This window comes from Tyto alba, unplaced genomic scaffold (genome assembly GCF_018691265.1).
Source record: "Tyto alba isolate M040663 unplaced genomic scaffold, T.alba_DEE_v4.0 Super-Scaffold_21, whole genome shotgun sequence".
NCBI classification, from domain to species: domain Eukaryota; kingdom Metazoa; phylum Chordata; class Aves; order Strigiformes; family Tytonidae; genus Tyto; species Tyto alba.
Window position 1 is genome coordinate 21833425 of NW_024881295.1, and position 22924 is coordinate 21856348.

General features: G+C 42.3%; 1 protein-coding gene across 1 annotated transcript in view; it reads right to left on the reverse strand.

Annotated features, from left to right (window-relative positions):
• Positions 1-22924, reverse strand: part of KIAA1549 (KIAA1549 ortholog) — a 157804-nt gene that overhangs the window by 56418 nt on the left and 78462 nt on the right. The window contains exons 3-8 of the mRNA XM_042795227.1: positions 22618-22706; positions 16696-16873; positions 15126-15253; positions 13935-14118; positions 5637-5696; positions 2896-3041 (exon numbers count right to left, since the gene is read on the reverse strand). Coding sequence (XP_042651161.1) covers positions 2896-3041; positions 5637-5696; positions 13935-14118; positions 15126-15253; positions 16696-16873; positions 22618-22706 — 785 coding nt within the window. The remainder of the gene's footprint in view (positions 1-2895; positions 3042-5636; positions 5697-13934; positions 14119-15125; positions 15254-16695; positions 16874-22617; positions 22707-22924) is intronic.

Sequence of the window (22924 nt, forward strand, 5' to 3'; positions counted from 1 at the left end):
GATTAGATGTAAGGAAGAAATCCTTCCCTGTGCGGGGGGTGAGGCGCTGGCCCCGGGTGCCCAGAGCAGCTGTGGCTGCCCCCTCCCTGGGAGGGTTCAAGGCCAGGTTGGACGGGGCTGGGAGCCCCCTGGGCTGGGGGAAGGGGGCCCTGCCCGGGGCAGGGGGGGGTGGAACTAGATGATCTTTAAGGTCCCTTCCAACCCAACCATGCTATGATAAAAAAAAAGTAATGAGAATTGAGTTATTATGGTAAACTACTGATGAAATATAGCATAGGGACTAGCCTCTGCAGATGCAATGCAAACCACATTAAACACGTGCCTTCAAATTTGCAGTAACAGCAGATACATATTGAAAATATGCATTATTTGCTCTGTGAAACATAAATACAAGAATCACACAAAAATAAATGGAACTCTCTCACGTAAAACAGCCAGGTGTGAGGCTTCAGAGGGTTTTTTGTACATAATGTTTATAGGTATTTTCTTTTTTTTTTTTTTTTTTAATCATGGATTCCCACCTGTGAACAGCACAGATAGGCAAATGGGAGGGGAAGGTATGCTATTTGGGCACCCTAGGTAGTCCAAAGCTCTTATTCAAAGTGTCTAGACTTAGAGTAATTTTTAACATTCTTAGATCCTAAAACATGCCTTTAGAAATTAATTCTAAACCTCACAAGGTATTACTTCTATTTTCTTAGTGTGTGAAAGGAAACTAATATGCCTGCAGTAACGTTCACAAATAATTGCTTCACCTTCTGACCCACAGTCCTCATTTTCCACAGAGCTGAAAAATGTCACATTTCAATACACTATATATATCTATCACCTCAGGAAAAACTCCGGTCTGTAGGGGCTCAACACGAGCGAAACATGTGTCTAGTCTTTTGTGGATGTATGCATGTCCTATTAATAAAAGTATCCAAAACTTTGGTGTTGCTGGCACCTTCTGTTCTTATTTTCATTTCACTGTGGCCTACTATCATAGCAGTCGTTGATTTGTGCACAAGAAATATATATGGGAAATTCTGAATATAAAACACAAAGAACATGCATAACTCTCCCAGAAGACACAGACGTATACATACAACACACTTCAAACACAGCTCATAAACTTGGCTGTGAGGAATAGAATTAACAGCCGTAAAACTAAAAGGTTTATTGCAAATGACTACAGACCAGGTCCTCAACAGAGAGGGGAGCATCCCTCCAAGAAATCGTCCTCCACTACCAGGGGCATCACTCCAGCTGCACACAGTAGCCTCCAAGGCTCTCTCCCATACCACACACCTGAGCATCCTGCCAAAGCAAGATGCCAAGAAGCAACGGTACCTGATGGTACCCACCGTTCCTGTGCAGGGAAGCAGGACACCTACCACAGACACCCAGTGGGAAATTATCTCCTGCAGCCTTCCTTCTTCCACATCTCCTTCATCACACTGATCTACCAGCGCGGGCTGTGAGCACCCGCTGAAGCCCTGCTGGGTTACGTCAGATGGTGTGATCTGTTGACTGGAACCGAGAGAATCCCCCACTGCCCAAAGACTGCAGTTTGCAGACTCTTTTCACTAGTTAAGTGACATAAATGAGCAGCACTGATCTTTGAAACATGAGCTGCAGACCTCACCTTATGTGCCAGTAAGCAAGTCATAAGAAAAACGCTGTATTTTCACTTTCTGAAACACTATTCTTTAGCTAGAAAGGATCTGTTCGTAATTTTGTGCATGTAAAAATAAATTACCTGAACTTTATTATGTAAAATCGTAAAACTGAAATCTACACATACACATCTTCTAGGCTGTGGTACCTCTGCTAGCAACATAAGGAATATTTGTTTAATTTATATGCAAAGGGAGGGCTGAGGTATAAAGAAGAAAGTGCAATAAGAGGTGTTGGGAATAGAAGATCTGAAGCAGACATCTATTTACAGCAATTCAAAGCTGCACAAAAGAAAATTAAATAAAATCTCTATTACTGAAACAGATGTTTCTAAGACAGGAAAACAAAAGTAAAAAATCCCAACATCTGGAAATTTAAGTGGTAGCAAAAACTGTAGGATTAAATTAAATAAAGATAATAGGTGTGAACTACTAGAAGGCCATCTGTGAGATAAACCAACTGTCGATGAAATAGCTGGAAAAAGCAATTTTTAAGAAGATGAACCATTAAAAAGCACTTTGGCTTTCAGTTTGTTGAACTAATTAGAAAGAACACATGTGAGAATTTAAAACTTAAAATTAAATATCCAAGTCTTCCTGGCCATTGTGTGAATAATTCCACCTGAGACAAAACTACGAAGCTGAACTGTAATCCAGATAGCAGAAGGTGCCATGTGTGCAAATTTCGACATGATTAATCATTCTTACTTGAACGCCACTCCTGTGACCAGGAGTACTGTGACAAATAGGCAGTTAAGGGGTAGAACAGACTACGGTACTGCTGCGTCAAGCTGCGCATGATTCTGTTTCATATTTTCACACCACCACCAAAACACCACGGAGGGCTGTGCAGTAGCTGTTCCAGAACAGTACTTTTTTGATGCAAATGACCATCCTGCCTCCTTTTGCTAGGCACCTCACGTAAGTCAGACAAGCTGGCAAGTTTTAAAAATAGGATGTTGGTAAAATAATTTTCAACACCATTTTTAAGCAGTCATCAGAATTTTTTAGTAGCCACTTAAAATACGCAGTTGTTTCATTTTGTTATATGTTTAGCTTAAAAGACGGAAAGTTATCAAAAGAACCATATTTTAGGTGCAGAACACAAGCATCATCAACTAGCTAAACGTGATACATGCTTTTGAGTTACCTTTCTCAATTCAAAATCTGGACAACATTAACTTTTTCAGTAAGTTATTACCCTTTATTTTTTCCCCTGACTTTGAGCTTTTAATACCTGCACAATGTTGCTGCCTGCCAAACTGGCTCGTCTCCATATCCGCCCTCTGACCAAAGCCTCGTTTAACAGGTGAGCTAGCTTGCGTTCCATCTCAGCCTGAAACACTTCCTCCTTAATTCGCTGGTCGACGACACCCAAGAGAACTACATTGTAGAGAAAGTAACCCAAGAACACAAATCAATTAGTAAAACTTTTCAGTGTCTTTTCTGCAACTTCAATTACAAGCTTTGAGTCATCCTGTGACCGCTCACAGACAATTCAAGAGCAGCTGTATTCATATAGGAATACTGAACAGTTCAGCTGGAGGTTACATGTTGGAAAGGGAGACTCTGGGTGGGAAAAGGTTAACAGAAAAAAATTAAAAAAAAAAAAAAAATTAGGGCAGAGGGCATTTTTGGAATCTCAACAAGGCTAGAGAGACTCAGGATATTAAAAGAAAAAAATAAATTCTAAAAAAAAACCCCAAACTTAGGAGCATTCAATGAATTGTTTAAAAACAAATAGCAGAGAAAATTCAGTCTAAATCATCTGCTGCAACCACTTTCAGTCAAACTATTGTGTTCAGAAGTGATACAGAGGTGGAGATGGGCAGGGCAAGGGTTTGCAACCAAGGACGAAGATGAGAAGAACAGCAGCACATGAAGCTGTGTATTCCAAGTGCGCTTTCCCTAGATAAGGTGAACAACTGTGCCCATCATAGCACAAAACAAGTGGTGAGTAGCTCTGCCCACTTCCCCACCCAGCCCCAGGCACGCCGGGTCACTGGAGCAGCTGATGCTGAGAGGAACCCCTGAGGAACAACACGAAGGAAGCATGAAAAAAGTGTGGACCTTTACTAACAAGATGGGATCCGGTAAAAGAAAAGTAGAGTGAATGGACCAAGAGTCATTCAAATGACCTCATTAAGCAATCTTAAAGGATAGTAAACCAACTCACTGCTGACTACAGTGAAACAATTCAGTTTTCATTCCTGTGTATCTCCACTAAAACAGTTTTTATCTGTTCAAAGTCCCTTCTTCAGTAAATGTTTTCATATTTACTTTTTTAAGTGTAGTGGTTAATAAAAAGCCATCCAATTAGATAAAAATAGTTTTTTTATTGTATTTTTTACAACAAAAATATTAAAACATTTTCCCTTTTAAAATTTTCACTGCGGACGTCAAAAATGAAACATTTTCATTATTTCTCACAGAAATCAACAGCATCTGTCTTGTAAATTCAATCATAGACTGAGTATCTCAGAATTAAATAGCAAGATAAATAGACAGTGGCCTAAGACTTTTATATACAGCAAGTAGAAGACTGGCTTTGCCTGTGGACTGAATTTCAGTATTAATGAATTATGCTTAATAGCATGAACTGTACTCTATAACTGAGAGGGACAGTTACAGAGAACACCGCATACCCCAGCGTTCTATGACTACTGGGATACATGGGCACATATCTGAGTAATCTAACATTAAAAACCTTTACGTGCATAAATTCTACCGTTTTCCCACATCACGAGTCATTACCCTTACGATATCATATACAGACTGAGAGGTCTGACCCAGCCAGTCTACCAGCTCTTCCCAGGCTGCCTCCAAGAACTGAGATTACAAAAAATTTCTCTATAGCAAAAAAAGGTGCTGCAACTGGCTTTCAAAATCTCACAGTCAGGAAGCTTTAAAAAACCCAACGGGATGTGATTTCTGAGCTGGAAGAACCATCTTCTTACTGCAGGATCTAAAGGAGCTTCCAGCAATGATGGACAAAGCAGCAAACCTAAGGCTGAGTAAGGGCAGGTGGGGGTGTGACCAAAAAAAGCCAACATAAATCTCTAAGGAAGGATGACATTGGATGTGGGATATACACATGCAGCTTCTCTCATGTTATGGAACATGATCTGAATTTTTTTCTCTAAAACAAACGGTGTGTGCTTCAGAAATTATGTTGCAATTTGGTCTCCTGCTTAAAAAGTAAACTGGGTCACTGGTGAGAGGAGGCAGGGATACCTGAAAAAAGAGTAAGTCTCTAACAACTGGTGAAATACGGGTGGCACAGTTGTGGGAAAAGTGTATCTACTGGTGTACCTGGACCCTAACGGCACGTTCGGTAGGCACAGCCTGGTCAACATTCAGGCTTTCTGCTTAAAAGAAGCAGGTAGGACCTACAGAGTGCAGGCAACCTCGACAGCCTTTGAGCAGCCAAGTGCGACAGCCCACCCGGATCCGTGGATTACAGAATAAAACATCCAGAAGACTTGGGTGGGAGGGATCTGCTGTCAATGAATCAGCAGAGACCCCTGAAACGTGATGAAACTCTTTCGTCTACCTGGAACACATCTATTTTCATTCTGTTTTATTCCTGGCATGTTTTGGTAGAAAGCACCACACAAATAAAATTTTAATTTTCACTTAAAATAAAAAACGAAAAATCAATGTGGTATATTGATTGACAGGATGCAGAATAGACGCTTTATGCCTGACAGTGTAAGCTGTCTCACTAAGAACGAACTGCTTTGTAGACAAAAACTACTTTGTGTGCATTACCCAAGAATTGCAGTAATTCATTCTAGACCCAGGAATTACATTTCCCAGATATTCCAGGTCACTAGGCATTTGGTTTTAGAATTTATTCATCTCAGGCATGTTATTACTTCATAAAAATGCAGCACCCCTAAGCTATCGATATTTACGTAGGCTACTTATCCTGCTAACAAAAATAACTGCACTCTTACTCACAGAGACTGTACATACCTGTTCTCACCCAGGAAGATTTCATCAACCGAGACACATTAAGCTTAGGATAATGAAAGGCTGAAGGAAAAACAGAATGGGAGAAAAACATCCATAAGAACAGTATTCTCAACAACATACACAAAAAAAGAAGCCACTTCATAATTTATACTGTCAGTAAGCATCTTATTTACACAGATGTATTACTATTCCTGAGGCTACAACAGACACAAGGGTAAAGGAAAGTGTTCCGAACACACACTCCCCAGTTGTCTCTGAACAAAAAGAAGCTAACTGAAGCAGTCAGATTTATTACCTGAAAGACTTCAAGCTGCTGTACCGAGGTCATTGCTCCTAGAAATTTAAAAGCTCACCGTCTGAATTGTGACTCTTACCGAACTAGTTGCAGGATCAGACTTTTGCTCAAAGGGCAATGAGGCAGCTCATGAGTGTCTCAGAATGAAAGACCTTCTCTGAGGTAGAAACTACATGAAATACTAAATGGGAAGCAGAAAGCTATATATATCTGATTTGTGTTCCAGACTTGTGCAGGGGGAAGCATTTAAAAAACACCGCCTTGACATTTTTCTTATTTTTTTTTTTTTTAACAAAATCACAAATAAATGCATGTGGAAGCATTGCTGTAGACAAATCTCATGGCTTTTGTGTTTGGCTTGGTGGCTCCAAGCTTTCTTAATTTCTCAATTTTTTCCAAAAAACCTCTACACCAGAGTGAAATCCTTGTCCCAGTGAAGTAAATAAAGTCTATTTCTACTGACTTCAGTAAGGATGAGAGTTTTCCTAAGGTTTCCACTGGAGAGCAGTAAAGACATGTTGGGAAAAAGTGAAGATGGGGGCTGGGCCAGCAGTTTCCTCAAGGGAAGTCTTAAGCTTCGCTATGGCAATAAGGAAAGGAATGGTCTTAACTTTCGCAAAATATTTAATCCAGATGCAGTTTGCCAAGCATTATACAAAGGTTAATTTTTAAACCATTTCATAGATAGAAAGAACACAGCACATAACAATTATATGACCTGGTCCATGCTAGATGAATTTAGAGTAAACATGTATTGTCTTCAGTTGTAGGATAGTTCACCACTATTGTATGTGTCAGAGAAACAGAAAATTACCATTTTTCTAATTAAGCAATAATTTGTAGAGTAGCCAACCTCTGTCTGTGGACCTAAAAACTCGTTCTTTTGCCCTTTAAAGTCTTACGAATTTTTTAAGGAAATAGCAAAAGAATCAGTAGTTACATTGTACCTTTTATTTTCACAGATTTAAAAATAGCCTTATGGAAAAAGAAGAAAATTTGTTTATTCCACCTCTACTTCAATAATAGCATGACTAGCTTCAAGAAAACCACCTGGAGGTACTTTGTGACTTACTATTCAGAAGGGCATCAGAATATGGTCTTTCATTCTGAACAGGAAACACTGGCCCTCTATACACTGACCAGGATGCATTAAATTTCCAAACCTCTCAGACACACAAAAAGCACCTCACAGTCCATTTAATCAAATACATTTCATTTTGCATCCTGCTACACCGTTCTTCTGATTACAGCTTTTTGAGTGGGGTTTTATTTACTCTGGTCATGCAACTGTTTACCTCAATTTAGAAATACAACCTGAACAAAAAAGCATAAACTAAACTGTATCTATTGTTTTTCCAAAGCATGGAAAGAGCAAGATAAGAAAATCAAAAACTTTCCAATGGCCATAAAGCTTTGAACTGCTAGCAGTTGTGAGTTTCTTCCTCCTTCTAAACCAAACTCATGTTTTCCCTCAATACTTAATGTGCTCTTCACACTTTTTCTAATTAGTACTTGAAAATGATTTAATTCATGCAAATTGCTGGATGACTACTCACTTAAACTTTTCACAGAATTAATGAAATTTAAAAATAAAACAACTTGAGCAGAAAAATCTTGGAATTGAAAGGGAAGATGTGCCGTGATCACTGGCAACTGAGGCTGGGTTCTAAAACCTGACAAAGAATGGATGAAACGATGGGCGCCTCTGCGACTGAACCCACGCTCAGAGGCGAGAAAATCCAGGCTCCTCCTCTTATTCCACAGGTCATTCGGGTCTGCCCTGGGTTGAGTGAGTGGTGGGGTTTTTTGGTGGCAGGGGAGGGGGCTATCGGGGCGGCCCCCTGGGAGAAGCTTCTCGAAGCTCCCCCAGCTCCACGTCAGCTCCACCTCTGCACCAAACCTGAGCCAATCGGCTGCGCCTCTGCGATAACATATTCAAGAAGGGACGTGGTGACGGGCAGTGGGACTGGTGAGGAGGAGTTGGGGCAGCTGCGTGAACACCAAGGTCAGTGGAGGAACGGAGGAAGAAAGGAGGGGGGAGGTGTGCCGGAGCAGAGACCCCCCTGTATCCTGTGGGGAGACGGCAGGGCGGCCCCCCCTGCCACCCATGGAGATCTACGGTGGAGCAGACATCGATTTACAGCCTGTTGTTCCTGCTCTGATGATCAAGGTGCTGTGCCCGAAGAAGGCCGGGGTCTCATGGGAAAAGGCAGCCTCGCTGCTGTAATTCAGCACTGGGAGGATTGCAGCATGCGGGGGAGTCCCACGCCGGAGCAGCTCGGGAAGGGCTGCAGCCGTGGGAGGGAATCCAGTCGGAGGGAGTTAGTGACCCATGACGGAGCAGTGTGGGGAACGCGGCGGCCCGTGGGAGGGACTCATGTCGGAGAAAGTTTGTGGAGGACTGTCTGCTGTGAGAGGGGGACCACGATGGAGCAGGGGGTAACAAGTTTTGGACACTCCCCTCACCGAACATGAAGGAAGTGGCAGCGCTGCCTGCACCCCCCATTCCCTGCCCCTGCACCACTGGGGGAGGAGGTAGAGATATCGGGAGCAGAGCTGAGCCCGGGAAGAAGGGAGGGGTGGGGGGAAGGTGTTCTCAAGATGTGGCAATGCTTCTCTCTGTCCTACTCTGTTATGTGTTGTTAGTGTCTGTAATAAATGTATGTTCTTTTTTTTCTTCCCCTAACGAGTCTGCCTTTTGCTCGTGATCATAAAAGGGGGATTCTCCCCCATCCCAGTCCTATCTCGAACCCCAAGCCTGGCTCTCTGTCCCTTCTCATTGCCGGAGTGGAAGGGGGAGAGAGCTGCTGCATTGGGGTTGGCTGCCAACCAGGCCCAAACCACGACAGGGTCCCTGGCCAACCCACACACGGCCGGATCCTGAGCGCAGCGGGAGCCTCAGCACGGCAGCAAGATCGTGTCTGCAAGGTTCCTGATGCCCCCACGAACTAATGATTAAAACCGGCACAGGAGGATTGTTATTCCGAGGGGGAAAGCTGGACAGACAAAACGCAATTTTTAGTTAGATTGCAGCCGGCCTGCTAACGGCTAAAGGTGCATTAATGAAGCAGATGCTAGAGCGTTAGGAGATTCCAGTAGACAGCCCTGAAGCGCCACTCCACCTAACGGCACTGCTTCAGTGCTGGCTGAGAAGGCGAAGGATCACGGGTTTTCCCAGGCACCTCCTGACAGCAGCCTGGAGCACACCGCTTGCACAAGGCCTTCACCAGGTGCTCCAACAGGGATCCCTCTCACCCCTTCACACGGACGTGGGGGACCCTGCCAGCCAGAACCGGTACCAGCACACACTGATCAGTCTTACTTCCGATCAGCGGAGGAACAGTCACATGAAGCATGGAGGAAATGCAGTATTTGGAACGAGGAGGTGTCAACTGAAAAATAAGATTCCATATAAATATTGGGGCGTGGGCAATAACAGCACGCTGTATCTGCTAAAAGTCTGATCCAGAATCCACCCAGAAAAAACCTGCCAAATATTTCTGCGGTCTTTGAATGGCATCATGCGATTTTACATTATCCTACTGGCCTTGCAACATCTCACATATCTAAAATAGATGCCACCCACCAAAATGCTACTTATGGCACTGAAAAAATAGCGTGTCCCAAGCCAACTCACTCTATTTAAAGTATTGGTAAAAACAAAGAGATTTATTTGGGGTGAGTTCATGAAGGACAATATTCCTCATCTCGTCCACAGCTAGCCTTTGCCTGTCCTCACAAAAATCTTCCACCCATAAAGAGATCCCTAAATATATTCCTTTCTATTGTTTTTAATGAACTGGCCCCCAAAAACCATGACTATACTTGGTTTTCTTCCTGCTGACATGTCGTTCATACCCATCTAACCAGTTTACAATTTAAAACGTGAAATATAAGGTAGACGATGCAATATAAGCATGCAGGAAGGTGTAAACAGAACATCTGAATATAAGCTTGTTGCTGAAGTCAAATAGAAGTCTGGGGGAGGAAAGAAAAAAAGTCTGGAAGTTTCCAGGTTTGGCCACTCCAACAGCCCTATTCCTGCACAGAACAGTTCATTCTGTCAGACTAACAACTTTCATTTCACTACTGACCCTGACTCTAAATGAGTGGAAATAAGCTGACAAAAAATTCCTGTTGTTAATGAAGTACCACCTGGGGACAACCCACACAGTTGGAAGTATAAACAGTACATATTAGTTATGTGAGAAAAAAAAACAAAACAAAACAAAACAAAACAACCAAACAGTGAAAGGACTGTGTGCGAAAGGCAGTGTGAAGTGAACGAGCAGCGGGAAGCAAATACATTCCTTCAAACAAGGCTCATATTTGGGATATCGATGGCAAGGTCTCACTTCACTTAGCAGTGCTGAGATACAGTGATATTACTAAAGTAGCTTTTCCTTAGTATGAATCAACTTCAACCCCCCGACAGCTCAGCTCACCTACAAATCATTTCTTTCTCTTCAAATGCAGAGTATAAAGCTTACAAAATCATCTACAGAGTCCTCAGGGTAGGGCGGGGGGAGAGTCACCACCAAGAGTATGAACTGTTACCATGCCTGGTAACTAAGGCACAAATGGAATAGAACAGTATGGCATGGAACATTTCATATTTACACATAAATAATATCATACATAAATTGTTTATATGCAAATACCCCAAATTCCCCCTAAAAGTCACACTGAAAAGCAGAGGGTTGCATATTAATTTGCACAGAGCAAAGCAGCTACCTATCTAAGGAAGATCTTCACACCACCTTCCCTGCTACACCTGCTCTGTAGACCGAAGGAGAGCACAAATGCAGAGAGTTCGGGGCCTAAAAAACAAAATAATTTAGGCACCTTCCTGCCAAAGTAGCTCTGAGGATCTGGCTGCTGGTCATCCTCAACAGACTGCTGAATAAGATGTCTCACGGAGGGTCTGCCCAATGCCGCTGAACCTTTGGACGGGATTTCTGGCTATGAATACCAAAGATCTAAAATCCTTTGGCTCCAAATACAGTCACAGCAACAGTGCAAGAAAACTGTAGAAACAGCTAAAAATAACCGAGTGTGGTTGCCGCACTTACAAAAGCACATGAGCTACGCTCACTACTGCGCTTGCTGACAGACAGACCCCTAGCTGCAACAAGCTGAGAAACTGTTCCCACTTTGCTGACTTATCAAATGGCATCATGTCTGGTATTCCAGAACAGTGACTACAAACATGGCCAAACTAGACAAGGTCCTGTAGTGGCCTCAATCTACAGTAAATTTGAGTTCCTCTAGCAACAAGCAAGTCAAAGCAAGTCAACTGCTGACAAGATACTCCTGGATTTATGGCATCACATCCACCAAATCCTCATGTCTTCTACATTGCAAACTTTGAGAAGATCTCATTGTTCCTAAAAATTCCAAATTACTAAATTGAAATGTAGTATCTTGATTTTATTTATTACATGTATTTTATTGATTTTAATACAACATTCAAGGTTTTGAAAATTCAGTCTAGACCATTCTGAAGGTCATCTTCAAAATTTCGCTACCAAACAAACTAAGAGACACCACCACCACCACCACACTGGCTAAGATCTCTGAAGCAAGTGCTACGCTCTGTTGGCAAGATTCATTCAGTAAGCCGTGGCAGCAGTTAGGTGGGGTCACTGAAGGCAGGAGTGTAGACGTAGCTTCTTCAGCTATCATCATCCCTGCGGCTGGGGATGCGCACCAAAGAAACAGCATTTTTCAAGAGCTCCAAGTAGGAGAATCTGGGAATAAAGTGTGTATCACGATGGACTTAGTCACCACTGATGAGTAACTCTGACTTCCTACACTAAGGGTCTGCTCGAGGATTTGAGGTTTGGTATTGTTTGGGAGATTTGGTGGATTTGAGGGGAGGAAGAATAATTTTGTGTTTGAGTCCGGAGGCCTGTGCTGGAATTTGCAGGAATGAAATTACCACGCTGTTGGCACACTTGTTTAGAATTGCCAGCGGGAATGAACAAACAATTCCTGAAGCTTCAGAAACAAAGTAATAGAAATAACTCACCCACGGGCTTGGACATGCCACTGTATTAACAGAGGCTGGATCTGCCAGGCCACAACAGCCAGCACCTACACGACTTCACTGCAAATCCTCAGAGTAGGCAGGAAAGGGGGAGAAATCCAAACGGGACCTTTTCCCAAAGGCCCTGCCTGACCCCCCTCACTCCACTTTGTGCAGCTCTCTCATTAACACGTGAGCACAGAGCTGCACCGGCATGGCCCAGCGCTCTTAGCACGCAGGGAACAGGGAGAGCTCCTGCTATGAGCACTGAAGAAATCACCTTCAAATTTCCTAAGTACCATCAGGAAAGGAAAATAAAGAGAACGGTGTGCATGCATGTTTAATAGGAATGTTTCTCCCCTATAACCAGCCTGTCTTTCAGGATGCACCAGCCTTGGTAGAAATTCTGTTATCATTTAAGTGCACTGTAGCTCCAACACACAGTCCAGAAGATGGATTCTCAGCAAGGGGCAGCCGGCAAACTCACTACAAATATCACTCCAGAGTACGTGGATGAAACTAAGAACTGTAGGGCCTGATGTGTGCACATCACAGGAAAAATAAAGCCCCGTGACACTGAAAATAATACCCAAGAGACCCAAAGTAATAAACTCTAGGGCAAAGGTACAGGAGAGACAACGCAGAGTAAAGAGAAATGTCTTCCAAGCAATCAAGGCAAGAGCAACATCTAATTTGAACCCAGTGTGAGCTAAAGACCACAGCCCTCAGCCTGAGAAATTCTGTGGCCTTACAAGGAACAAAAGAAATGCTAGTCATCTACAGACAAGGATTCTCAAGGCTTTCAGTCCTGGCTTTATTAAATACAGCTACCACTGCACAGGTATAGTCTGTACGAGACCAACGGAGAGCAGAAATGTTTAAAGGAAATGAGACAACCACCTGCCACATTTGTTAATCCATTATGGGAGCAGAGGGATCAAAATGCTGGAAAATTGGAACAAAAATTTCAAAAACTTAGTACGTTTACACTGCTTCTAGTCATTGGGAACGTATCCTGTGCAGTCATCTTACACAGACTTAAAGGTGCTGTAGAACACAACAACTGTTGCCAAGTGCTCATGTTATTTTTGCTGACATGCTACTGTACAGCTGCATAATGAACAGCAGCTGCCATTAGGCCTGATTTTCCACTCGACGTTTAACTGTATAGAGAGAATCACTGTGTCAGGTGCTGTGCACCTATACAGCTCACAAAAAGAACTCTGATAATTAAAAATCTGCATGGGAAAACAGTGCCACAGGAGAAACTGGGAATTAACAGACTGGGTTAATGGTAACACCTGCCACCAGGAAAAGCAGGTACTGTTCTCTCATCATCTTGATTAACATGCATGAGACACTTCTGTCACAAACAATCCATCCGTGTACAAGGAGAAGTGGGGAGTTTAGAAGCTTGGGTTATTTATGAGACTGAGGTCCACCTGAAGAATCTAACCAAACAGAAGCTGTCACGGCTGTGTCAAGCAAACTCTGCTGTGCAGGCAGTTCCCACTCATCCAGGTTTAAAATGGCAACGGCCTGGGAAGCGCCCAGGTAAGTGCAACACAAAGCCCAAGGCAGTAAAACCCTGCAGAGAAGCAGCAAAGACCCCTGCAGACACACCCACAGACACACACCTCGGATCACACTTCACAGCAATACTAATCAAAGTGGCTTTTTTTTTTTTTTTTTTTTCTTTCAATCCAGACTAAGACCAGTGAAAAGTAAGCCAGGTTAAACCCAACTGGCCCAGTGCGGAAGGAAAAGACGACGACAAAAGCAACAAGTTGCTGTAACACTGATTGATATGCAGTATGTGAGCAGAGAGAGATGTGTATTTGCTCTGCAGAATTCGTGACCAGTCAGGCACCTGATGCTGCATTATCACTTACGCACAAAATCCCTTTAAAATTGTAGAGAGGAACGAAATACTAAAAGAGGTATTTTGCAGTCTTGACAAACAGCAAGTACTCACGTTCAGCAATCTGCTGCACAGGAAAGCCCAGGTAGAAGCTGAATTCCACCACAGACAAGTTTCTTAGCTGCTCACTGACTTCGGACCCATTTAGAAAACCGTATCTATTTCGGACAGCAAAAACAATGCTTACGGGTCCTTGACGAAACGCTATCCCAGGCCTACTCAGAGTTATATTCAGTATCTGAAAAGAGAAGATTGAAGCATAATCAGCAAAATCACATCACTGGCATTTCCATTCCTTCCCTGATAGCACAGTAACTGTGTGCATGTACACAGCTCTTCCAGACACTAAGGAAGTATTTACAGTAAGTTTGCTAAGCCCATAGTCTAAGAAATTGTTGTGCGTGTTGTTTTCAGTCCATCCTGTCACACTGTGTCATTCAGTTGTACAGTTCTGAGCATTTTAGGTCCTATAAAGTTTATGTCATTTTTTCTGCTATGATTTTATTTTAGGGTACCACAGATGGGCATTTACGGTGCCAGTTAAATAACACAATAACATGTTTACTAATTTTGGTATTACAACAAAGCTAGGTTAAATTTAAGAATTCAGACAGAAGAGGGAGTTGGTCTCATTAAACTAAACGACTTTCCATGGAGTTTTAAGCTCTCCTATGTGATTCAGTACCCAGCACATATGCAATACATTTCAAATATGAAGTTTCAGTAGCAGCTGCCACAGACATCATATACTACTGTAAACATCTCTAGACCTCATAAGCAACTAGCATGTTTGCTCATGTAATGGCAGAGTCCGTGTAACTCCTATATTCCCTAACAGGACCCCCTGAGCAGCAACGAGACCTGAAAGTCATCTTCCAGTAAAAACATTCTAACCACACCCTACTCAGTAACAGTACAATCTAGTGGGAATGACTTTGATAAGGGTTGGGGCAGCCTTTACATGGAAAAGCATAAACCATATTATATTCCATAATGCTTTTGGATGTAGATCACCATCTTGGATCGTTTTTTCAAAAAGCCTGAGATCAGCCTGATACGTGGTGCCATATTATTTTGCAGGGGAAAAAAATCCTGACTTTGTAACTAAGCCTCATAGTTCTACGTGATCTAGAAGGCAAGTGGCAGCCGGTGAACACCTAACTCATTTTACTGGCTGGAGGAAACACAGGACAAGCAAAGGTGGGGAGGAAAGGGGACATACACAAAACATGCTACTCTTCTTACCTGCACAGTGAAGTTGTAGAATTCCTGGTGTTTGCTCACCTCCATGAAAGCTGTTCTCAGCCCTTTCTCAATGCGCCGGCTAAAGTTGCAGAACCCAACATCCACATTCCGAGGGACAAACTGAAGCACTGAAGGCAAAGGGTACACGTTATTCCTACAGACAAATACTTCCATGAGAGAGAACAAAACGAGCAAGAGGATCCACAGGGCTAGCACTTTTTTTGTGGAATTCAGGACATATTCAGTGAAACCCTGGGTAAGAATACAGTTGAAATACATTTTGCGTTGGTGCAGTGAATTGTCTACTCACTAATATTTGTTGCGGTATTTCAGTAGATTACTGAAAGATACTACTGACAAAAAACCCACTGTTTCCTCTTGTATACTTCACTACATACATATGGGTAATTTTACGTGACTTGAACACTGAATCAGGCACAATGAAATCCTTAGTAGTCAGAGGAATTAAAATCTTAAGGAAAGAAGCAACAGATCTCCTTTTCTTGTAGACTGAAATATAGTATTTAGCTTGTCTAAACGGCCACATATTGGGTCCATTAATGCATATTAGTATCAGCCTAACACTTTCAAAAGACTTAATTAGCAACCAGTCTTTTAAATCTAGATACGTACACCTTTAAGTGCTTCACAGGAGAGAAAGAGTGAGTGCAGAGGAATGTGAGCAGGCACACAGACCTTAACTCCACACACATCTGTGGATTTCATGATACAGTCTTACCCCAAGAAATGCTCTGATTAGGTTACAGACCCTAACAGCAATGTTATACCAGGGTCAAGGACAGAAAACATGTCTCCTGTCTGTCTCTATAACCATGCTGAGCAGCGGAGAAAGACATCACACCTGCACCACTAAAGAAGTGATGTCTTCCCATACAGTTATTAACTGAGCAGAAACAACGCATGAAACACACCTGAACAAAGGCACCACGTTTGACATTCATTAGTTTTCTACCTATATACTCATCCCTGTTACTACACCTCATTAGGCATTCGACCAACCAGGCAGGTGGTTTTGTCATGCAAACAGTCCCTGAAGAGTGTTTTAAACTATACCATTGACTCTCAAAATCTATGACATGGATGATATTTTACTTTTAGATTACCAGCAGTCATGGACTCCACATAAACTGCTGCCATACAGCAGCCATGGAAAGCTGAATACTACACGGGCAGTCGGCCCTTCTGCTCGTCCATTCTCCTACACTATGAGAATTCTAAAAAGTAGCATTTAAGGTAAACATAATTTGAAACTTTACTCAAGCATTATAAAGTAGCTGCACTGTGATTTTATGAGTAAGTGTTTCCCAGAAATTTTTTTCTCTTCTCACCTTCTGAAGCAAGAAAAAAATCATGAAATGATGGGGTTAACTGTCTACAATTTATCTTTTCAACCACAGATCCATCAAGTATTTCACTAACAACCAAGAATTAAGATTCACAGCAGTAGAATGCAGGGCTTTGACTTGACCTTACATATTTAATTGTAAGCGAGTAAGTGTGAATCAACATGAAGCCACATCTCCTCCTCTTTGTGTCAGGAAGAACTCACCTGTCTGAACTTGGAATCTGTTATCTGGCACAGTAAAAGATGGATGCAACGAGAGGATCATGGGGGCCTCACCACGAAGAAGGCTGCTGTTCACAAGCACATTTATGACAGCTACTGCCGTGTAAACAAAAGGACCTGATGTCACCAAGAAAGCAAATTTGGGGGAAATTTTATAAACCTGCAACAAAAAGAAAAAAAAAAAAAAAAAAAAAATTCAATGTAAAATTTGGCAACATGTTAGACCTACATAGTCTCACGCATTTCAAAGCCACATCATCAAGAGGCAGGAAAACGCAATCTGTATTTTTCAAAGAGAGGGCAGAAGCACACACAGTCCGACAGTGCCAGGCCCTGCAGCCGCTGCTCCGGCGCCTCGGCCAAGCCCCCTGCGCCAGGCACACCTACCAGATTCTCTTCAGCACAACACACCAAGCCCAACCCTCACCGATTTATCACATCCCAGCACAGCATCCCTCCCCCCCGTCTGCACTCCCCCGCAGTACCGACGAGTTCCCACGCCAAATTGCCGTTTACTTACTGAAGCGCTCGCACAGCTTCTGCATTTCAGGCAGACACCGCACAGCGAATACATCCCATACTATTCAGGTGTGATATGCAAGAAGCAAAATACACATAACCGGTGTTTTATGAATATAATTTTCACACTCAAGAATGCTTTCTTCCGGGGAACACTCCTATCTGCTTATTTCAGCACAGTTAGCACAATTACAATTTTCCTCTTCCAATTCACCTCCTGACTTTGAGTCTTCTTAAAAACCCTGAGGAGCCTTTAGTCATCATGTAAAAGAAATGAGACTGTAAGTTAAATATAAACCTAGGTGAATGTTTCTGTGCAGACATTCTTATCCACCAATTCTCCATCACCCAAGTAAAAACAAACTGAAGGCTTTTATTTACTTAAACATACTGCAGTGTCTTCTCTCCTTCAGAGAAACTGCCTCAATATCAAGGACACAAGTTTCCCCAGCATTATTTTTCAACTCTTTGGTTTACTCCCCCAGTTTGCTTTACTTGCTTAAGGCAGTCAGAGTAAAATATTTTGAGATGTCCAACACGACGGCCTCACAAATAAATACATAATCTAAACCAGAGACCCAAAGGTTTTGATAAACGTGTACCTCTTAGATAAAGAGATGCTAGCACCTTGCAGGCTTTGTGCTGGTGAAGGGATACGTTAGATATCCTCAACGTCAGTATCAGCCCTATAGAAAAGCACAGTGCTACTTAAGTTGTGACTCACCTTACTTACTGGTATTTCTGCAATAGTGTAAAGTGAAGGCAATTGCTGTTTAGGTGAGACAGCAAGCTGCTCTTTCCTGTCCTCTAAAAGCCATGCATTTCAAAGAGACCATTTTCACCAGAAATAACTACCTCGGTAGCAGAAGGAAGTAAAAGAAATAATCTGTGCTGCTCATTCTTCTTTCCTTCCTTCTTAGTCCACAAATCTATGCAGCATCGAGCTTTTATTTTAAATGGATTTAGACCCATAGAGCTCCAATTTGTTTGATATGAGTAATATGCACAGCTCTTTTCAGTTCCTCTTATCTGAAATTTTATCCTTTTATCTCAGGTTGAAATGATCTCTGCAGCTTCAGCTTGTCAAACAGAAACAGCAGTTCTATGTGTAGGACATGCCAAAAGAAAGTTGCCTGTTACTTGCAAAGGAGACAAAAGGCAAGAAAAAGAGGAATTAGAATTACAAATCTCAGTGACAACTTGCTGGTGATTTTTAAAGCAATATATGGTGAGGAAAAGAGGCCTAGTACAGCCAGCCGATACTTACGCCCTCGAGTTAGGTATTTCAGACAAGAAAGCAAGCCTCTCATAACCAACTCGGCTGTCTCCATCTCTGAGCTGTTGCAGTGCTCCGCAGATGCAACAAAACCAGCCTACTCCAAACACTCCCTGAAATTCTGCATCGGCTCTTTTGTCTTTACAGCTAGCACCATTTTGTTTTGTGCCTCACTGCAGCAGAAGAGCGAAAGCAACTGCCGAAGAACGCAGGGCTGTCTCGAGTCAGCTCTCTACGACCTAATTCAGATGACAGGAATAACACAGCCACGCCAGCGTGAGTCTGCCTAGAAGCTAATTCTTAGAGAAGTTTGCAAAGTTACCTAGGATAGATGAGCACAGCTCATGAGTCCTGATTCACAAGTAAGAACAGCTCCTCCTGGCACAGCTCTAATGGTTCACAGACCCCTCTCCTGGAGTCTTCACCTCTACTGCCAGACAGTCAGATGCCAACAAATCAGCTAGCCGAACCAACACGCTTTAGAGTGCCACCCCATTGAAGTGAACAAGTACAAATTTCTTACCTGACCACTTTTGGCCAGGAAGCTGGAGAAGCACACAGAACTCCACGTGCACTCTGGAGGCGTTCCCACAGCAAAAGCAGAAACCTTCAGCAGGAGCAGAGAACCCTTACGCCACCTCAAGTTAAGCTATTCCTTCTTCAAAGTGCAATGGCTAACCCAGCTCTGCTGTTTCTAAGACACAACCTATCTCATTCAAAGCTTCCCTCACAAGGGAGGCTGCTTCTAACACAGAAAGTTTTCAAGCCTCAATTTACTAGAGGCTAGAAGAGTAGTTGGGGGAGACATCACTGTAGGCTTGCTCTGTCCTACATGATCTTCCCTAAGTATCTGCTACTGGTTCTTGTCTGCTAAAATAGTCAACTAGATGCACCTTTGCTACAAGCTAATCCATGCCCACGCCTCCCTGCATTATGCTGTGTAAACATCTGGCAGAAAGCATAAACATCCCACTTCCACACCACCACCTTATTAAGCGTCCTGTGAAGAGCCTGCAGAGAGCATTTAACTTCCCGAAGATGGGTCCCACGTCCTAAAAATGGAACTAAGCTTCTGCTTCGACGCACTTTAGAATCTGAATGCAACAACTCTCACTCTTTTTACACGCCTAAATGGTCCCGACCAGAATTTCAGCAGCAGTGAGCAGGGATGAAGCCAGCGCCAGCCCACGAGGTGGCATCTTTGAAAGAAGCATTTAACTGCCTGACGTATTTGATATCTGTCAGTGAGCTGATCTCTTTGCTTTGAAGGCAGAGGTTTACTGATTTTGGATTACAGAATCCAATACGCTAGGGACAGGCTCAAACCCCCCATTAAATACAGAAACAAAGTGGCTGAGGTATACATTATACTGCACGATAAAATTTTCAAGCACCAATGAGGCTGGCAAAAAGCTTTTTTCTGTTGGCATGAACTTAATGGCACCATGGGTCCTGGCAGCAAGTCACTGCCAACTTTATTTTATTTCACGTCCCAGTGCAACAAGCGAAGTCAAAGGAACATTTTGTAACAGATCTTACCCAACTGTCATAAGGTTTACATTAGAGAAAGTTGACAAAATTTACTCTTATTCAAACAATAGGGTCTTATTCTTTTGCAGATGCAATACATTGAGACCAACTGGAAAGGACTTTAAAACTTTAGGTTATCCTCACTTTTCTGTAAGGACTTTTGCTAGGAAAAAATTGACAAAAGTTTTTTTCATTAGGCAGGATTCAAGCCTGCCTCTTTTTTTTTTCCACTTCAACTCAGAACATTTGAAACAATAAAGAAGCGGAGACCAAAGCTTCAACTGAAAAAGCTGGGGAAAAAAAAAAAAAAAAAACGTTTTAACCCTCTTTTCAGTGTTAAACTTGTTTTGTAGTTAAAGCGAGCAGCAGTTACATCCACTGTTGCCATGGTTTTTATTTTTAAAGCATACATTACGACAAAGTTAAATTTAACGAGACTGTCTCCTGATTTACTGTGCATTACATCACAGCAAGGGAACAACATCTGTGAGCGGTAATAGGAGACACAGTAAAAAAGCAGCTTAGAGGAGTGCACTGCCTTACCATAACTTGCAAATGTACACACGGTTCCTGGGGACTCCTGGCTAACAAAAGTCAGGTCTGTTTGATTACGTTTAGCAATAGAGACAAATTCTGTTTAAAATTTTGCATTACGTCACCACTCAACACACTGATATTACAGAGAGCTCTTTTTTTCAAATATTTTGTTAGTACTCCACCGTTAGAGGTGAAGACATTTGCTAGTGATTATTTTTAGTGCAAGACCCATACCCAAAGCATCACAAAGAACACAAACGACAGCAGCATTCTAGCAGAAAAGAAGCATAACTGATTCCACAGAGATGCTTTCTCCTTTTGATAAAAAAGAATTTGCAAAGAATGAAGCTGGACTAACTGCATTAGTCATAAAAACAGTTGCTTCTGAGAAGCCTTCGGGCCAAAACATCCTATTGAAAGCTTTACAAGGCAATAGTGGGCACAAGAGGAAGGAATTTGAAGGGCAAAAATATAAAGCAGCAAGATATCAAATGTTTGCTCCCATCAACCTTCAAACATTCAGCAACAGATTTTGTCTTACTGCTGCTACTATTAAAAGGGGAAGTGCTTCCATATTCTTGAGGCATATAAGGTCACTGAAAATTAGTGTAGTTCTATCATCATGAATGGTTGACTTCTGACTGTCCAGGCCAGCTGGCACAACCTGAAGGTATAATTTACAAATTAAAAGAAAAAAAAAATCTCTTATCTACAAAAAAAAAAAAACACCTAAAAAGCTTACAGGCAGGTATTGCTAAAAGGACCTAAATGACACATAATTTATAGTGGCAGCTCACTAAAGTTTGGCAGAAATCTGTAACACTCCTATCTTGACCGAGTAGTATAGAGGTATAGTCTCAAACACCAGGCAGGAATTGTTTAATTACCGAGAGCAGCGATTATGGTAGGAGCTGTCAAAATACTGTTTCCCCACACAGGTCGGCAAGCAGAAGTTAAAGGCACCAAGGGATTCTGTACATGTAGAAACTCAAGTTACGTGCAACATTCAAACTGCTACTTGAGTTAACTTCATAATGAAAATGAGATCGTAGACTCAACAGGATAAAAGATAAGGTAAGTGTGTGGGCCATCGCAACGGGATGAACACAGACATGAAAAACTGCAAGCGGAGCTGAACCTGCGCCTGCACCCGTAATTCCACTCGAACATTTTGTTTTGTCCCCAGTGTTGAAGTATCTGGTTATACAACCAAGGTACTCCCAGACTACCTCTACAGTCTTTTCCTCTCAGATAGAGGCGGGGAACAGAGCCCTTAAACCTCATCTCAACCACTCACTTTGAGGTTAGGAAACAACACTGAAATACCGTTCAGATGACTCCTTGAACATCAAAGCGGAGGAAGCTTTCAACCCCAAGAGCACAGCAACGCCTGTGAGTGGGGGAACGAGTAACACCTATCTTGAAGGCTTAATAACAACACCATCTTGCCATTGCACTCCTGATTTTTCTTTTTCCTGCCTTGTTCATCTGCCAAATCCTGCATTTGGCATTCTACCACTTCCCCTGCAAGTGCTGACGGCCTCGTGACATAAAATAGCGCACGGCTATGCAAAAGGTTTTGTTTTGGTTAAAGTGTTAAGTATATAATCAGCCAGCAGAAAAAACCAAAACTTTTTAACAGGTATTTTGAAGGGTAAAAGCTTTTCTGTTCAGTTTCAATTCACCAGCCGAAGGAGGTGAGCAGTAGAGGCTGGGCACTGCTTGCCCAACCAAGAAAGGTCTGTCCTAGAAAATGATGACATTCTAAAAGTGAAAAAGCTGATGTCACAGTCTCATTAAAAAAAAAAAACAAAAAAACAAAAAACAAACAAACAAAAGACAAAAAACAAAACAAACAAACAAACAAAAAAAACCAAACACAAAACCAAAACAAAGCATGACTAACATTTAAGTTAGAATAAACCCGTCTCTGCTATAGTACCACAAGGGTTGTTTTTAAATCACTGTTTTAGTCTGTGAACTAAAACCGCTATCGTATTATCTTGATGAAAGAGCAGTTGTACACACTTCATACCACTTACCTCTATCTCCACCGATCTCTTGAACTGAACTCGGAGCACTTCTCTGATGGATTCACTGACATTTTGTAGAACAGCTCTTCGGGCCAGCACTGGAAATTAATGTCAGTCAGTAAATACATTTTGGCTTTATCTCTTGGGCTTTGGTTCAAAGCTGCGTTTTCAATTGTGCAATGCATGAAAAAAGCAGGCAATGAGATCAACTGCATCAAACTGACAAGACGATGGACAAGGAAACAGGTAAAGGTGTGACTGTATCCTAAAAAGTGAGTGTACCTACAGTTTAAGGAACTCCAGGTTTAGATTCTTT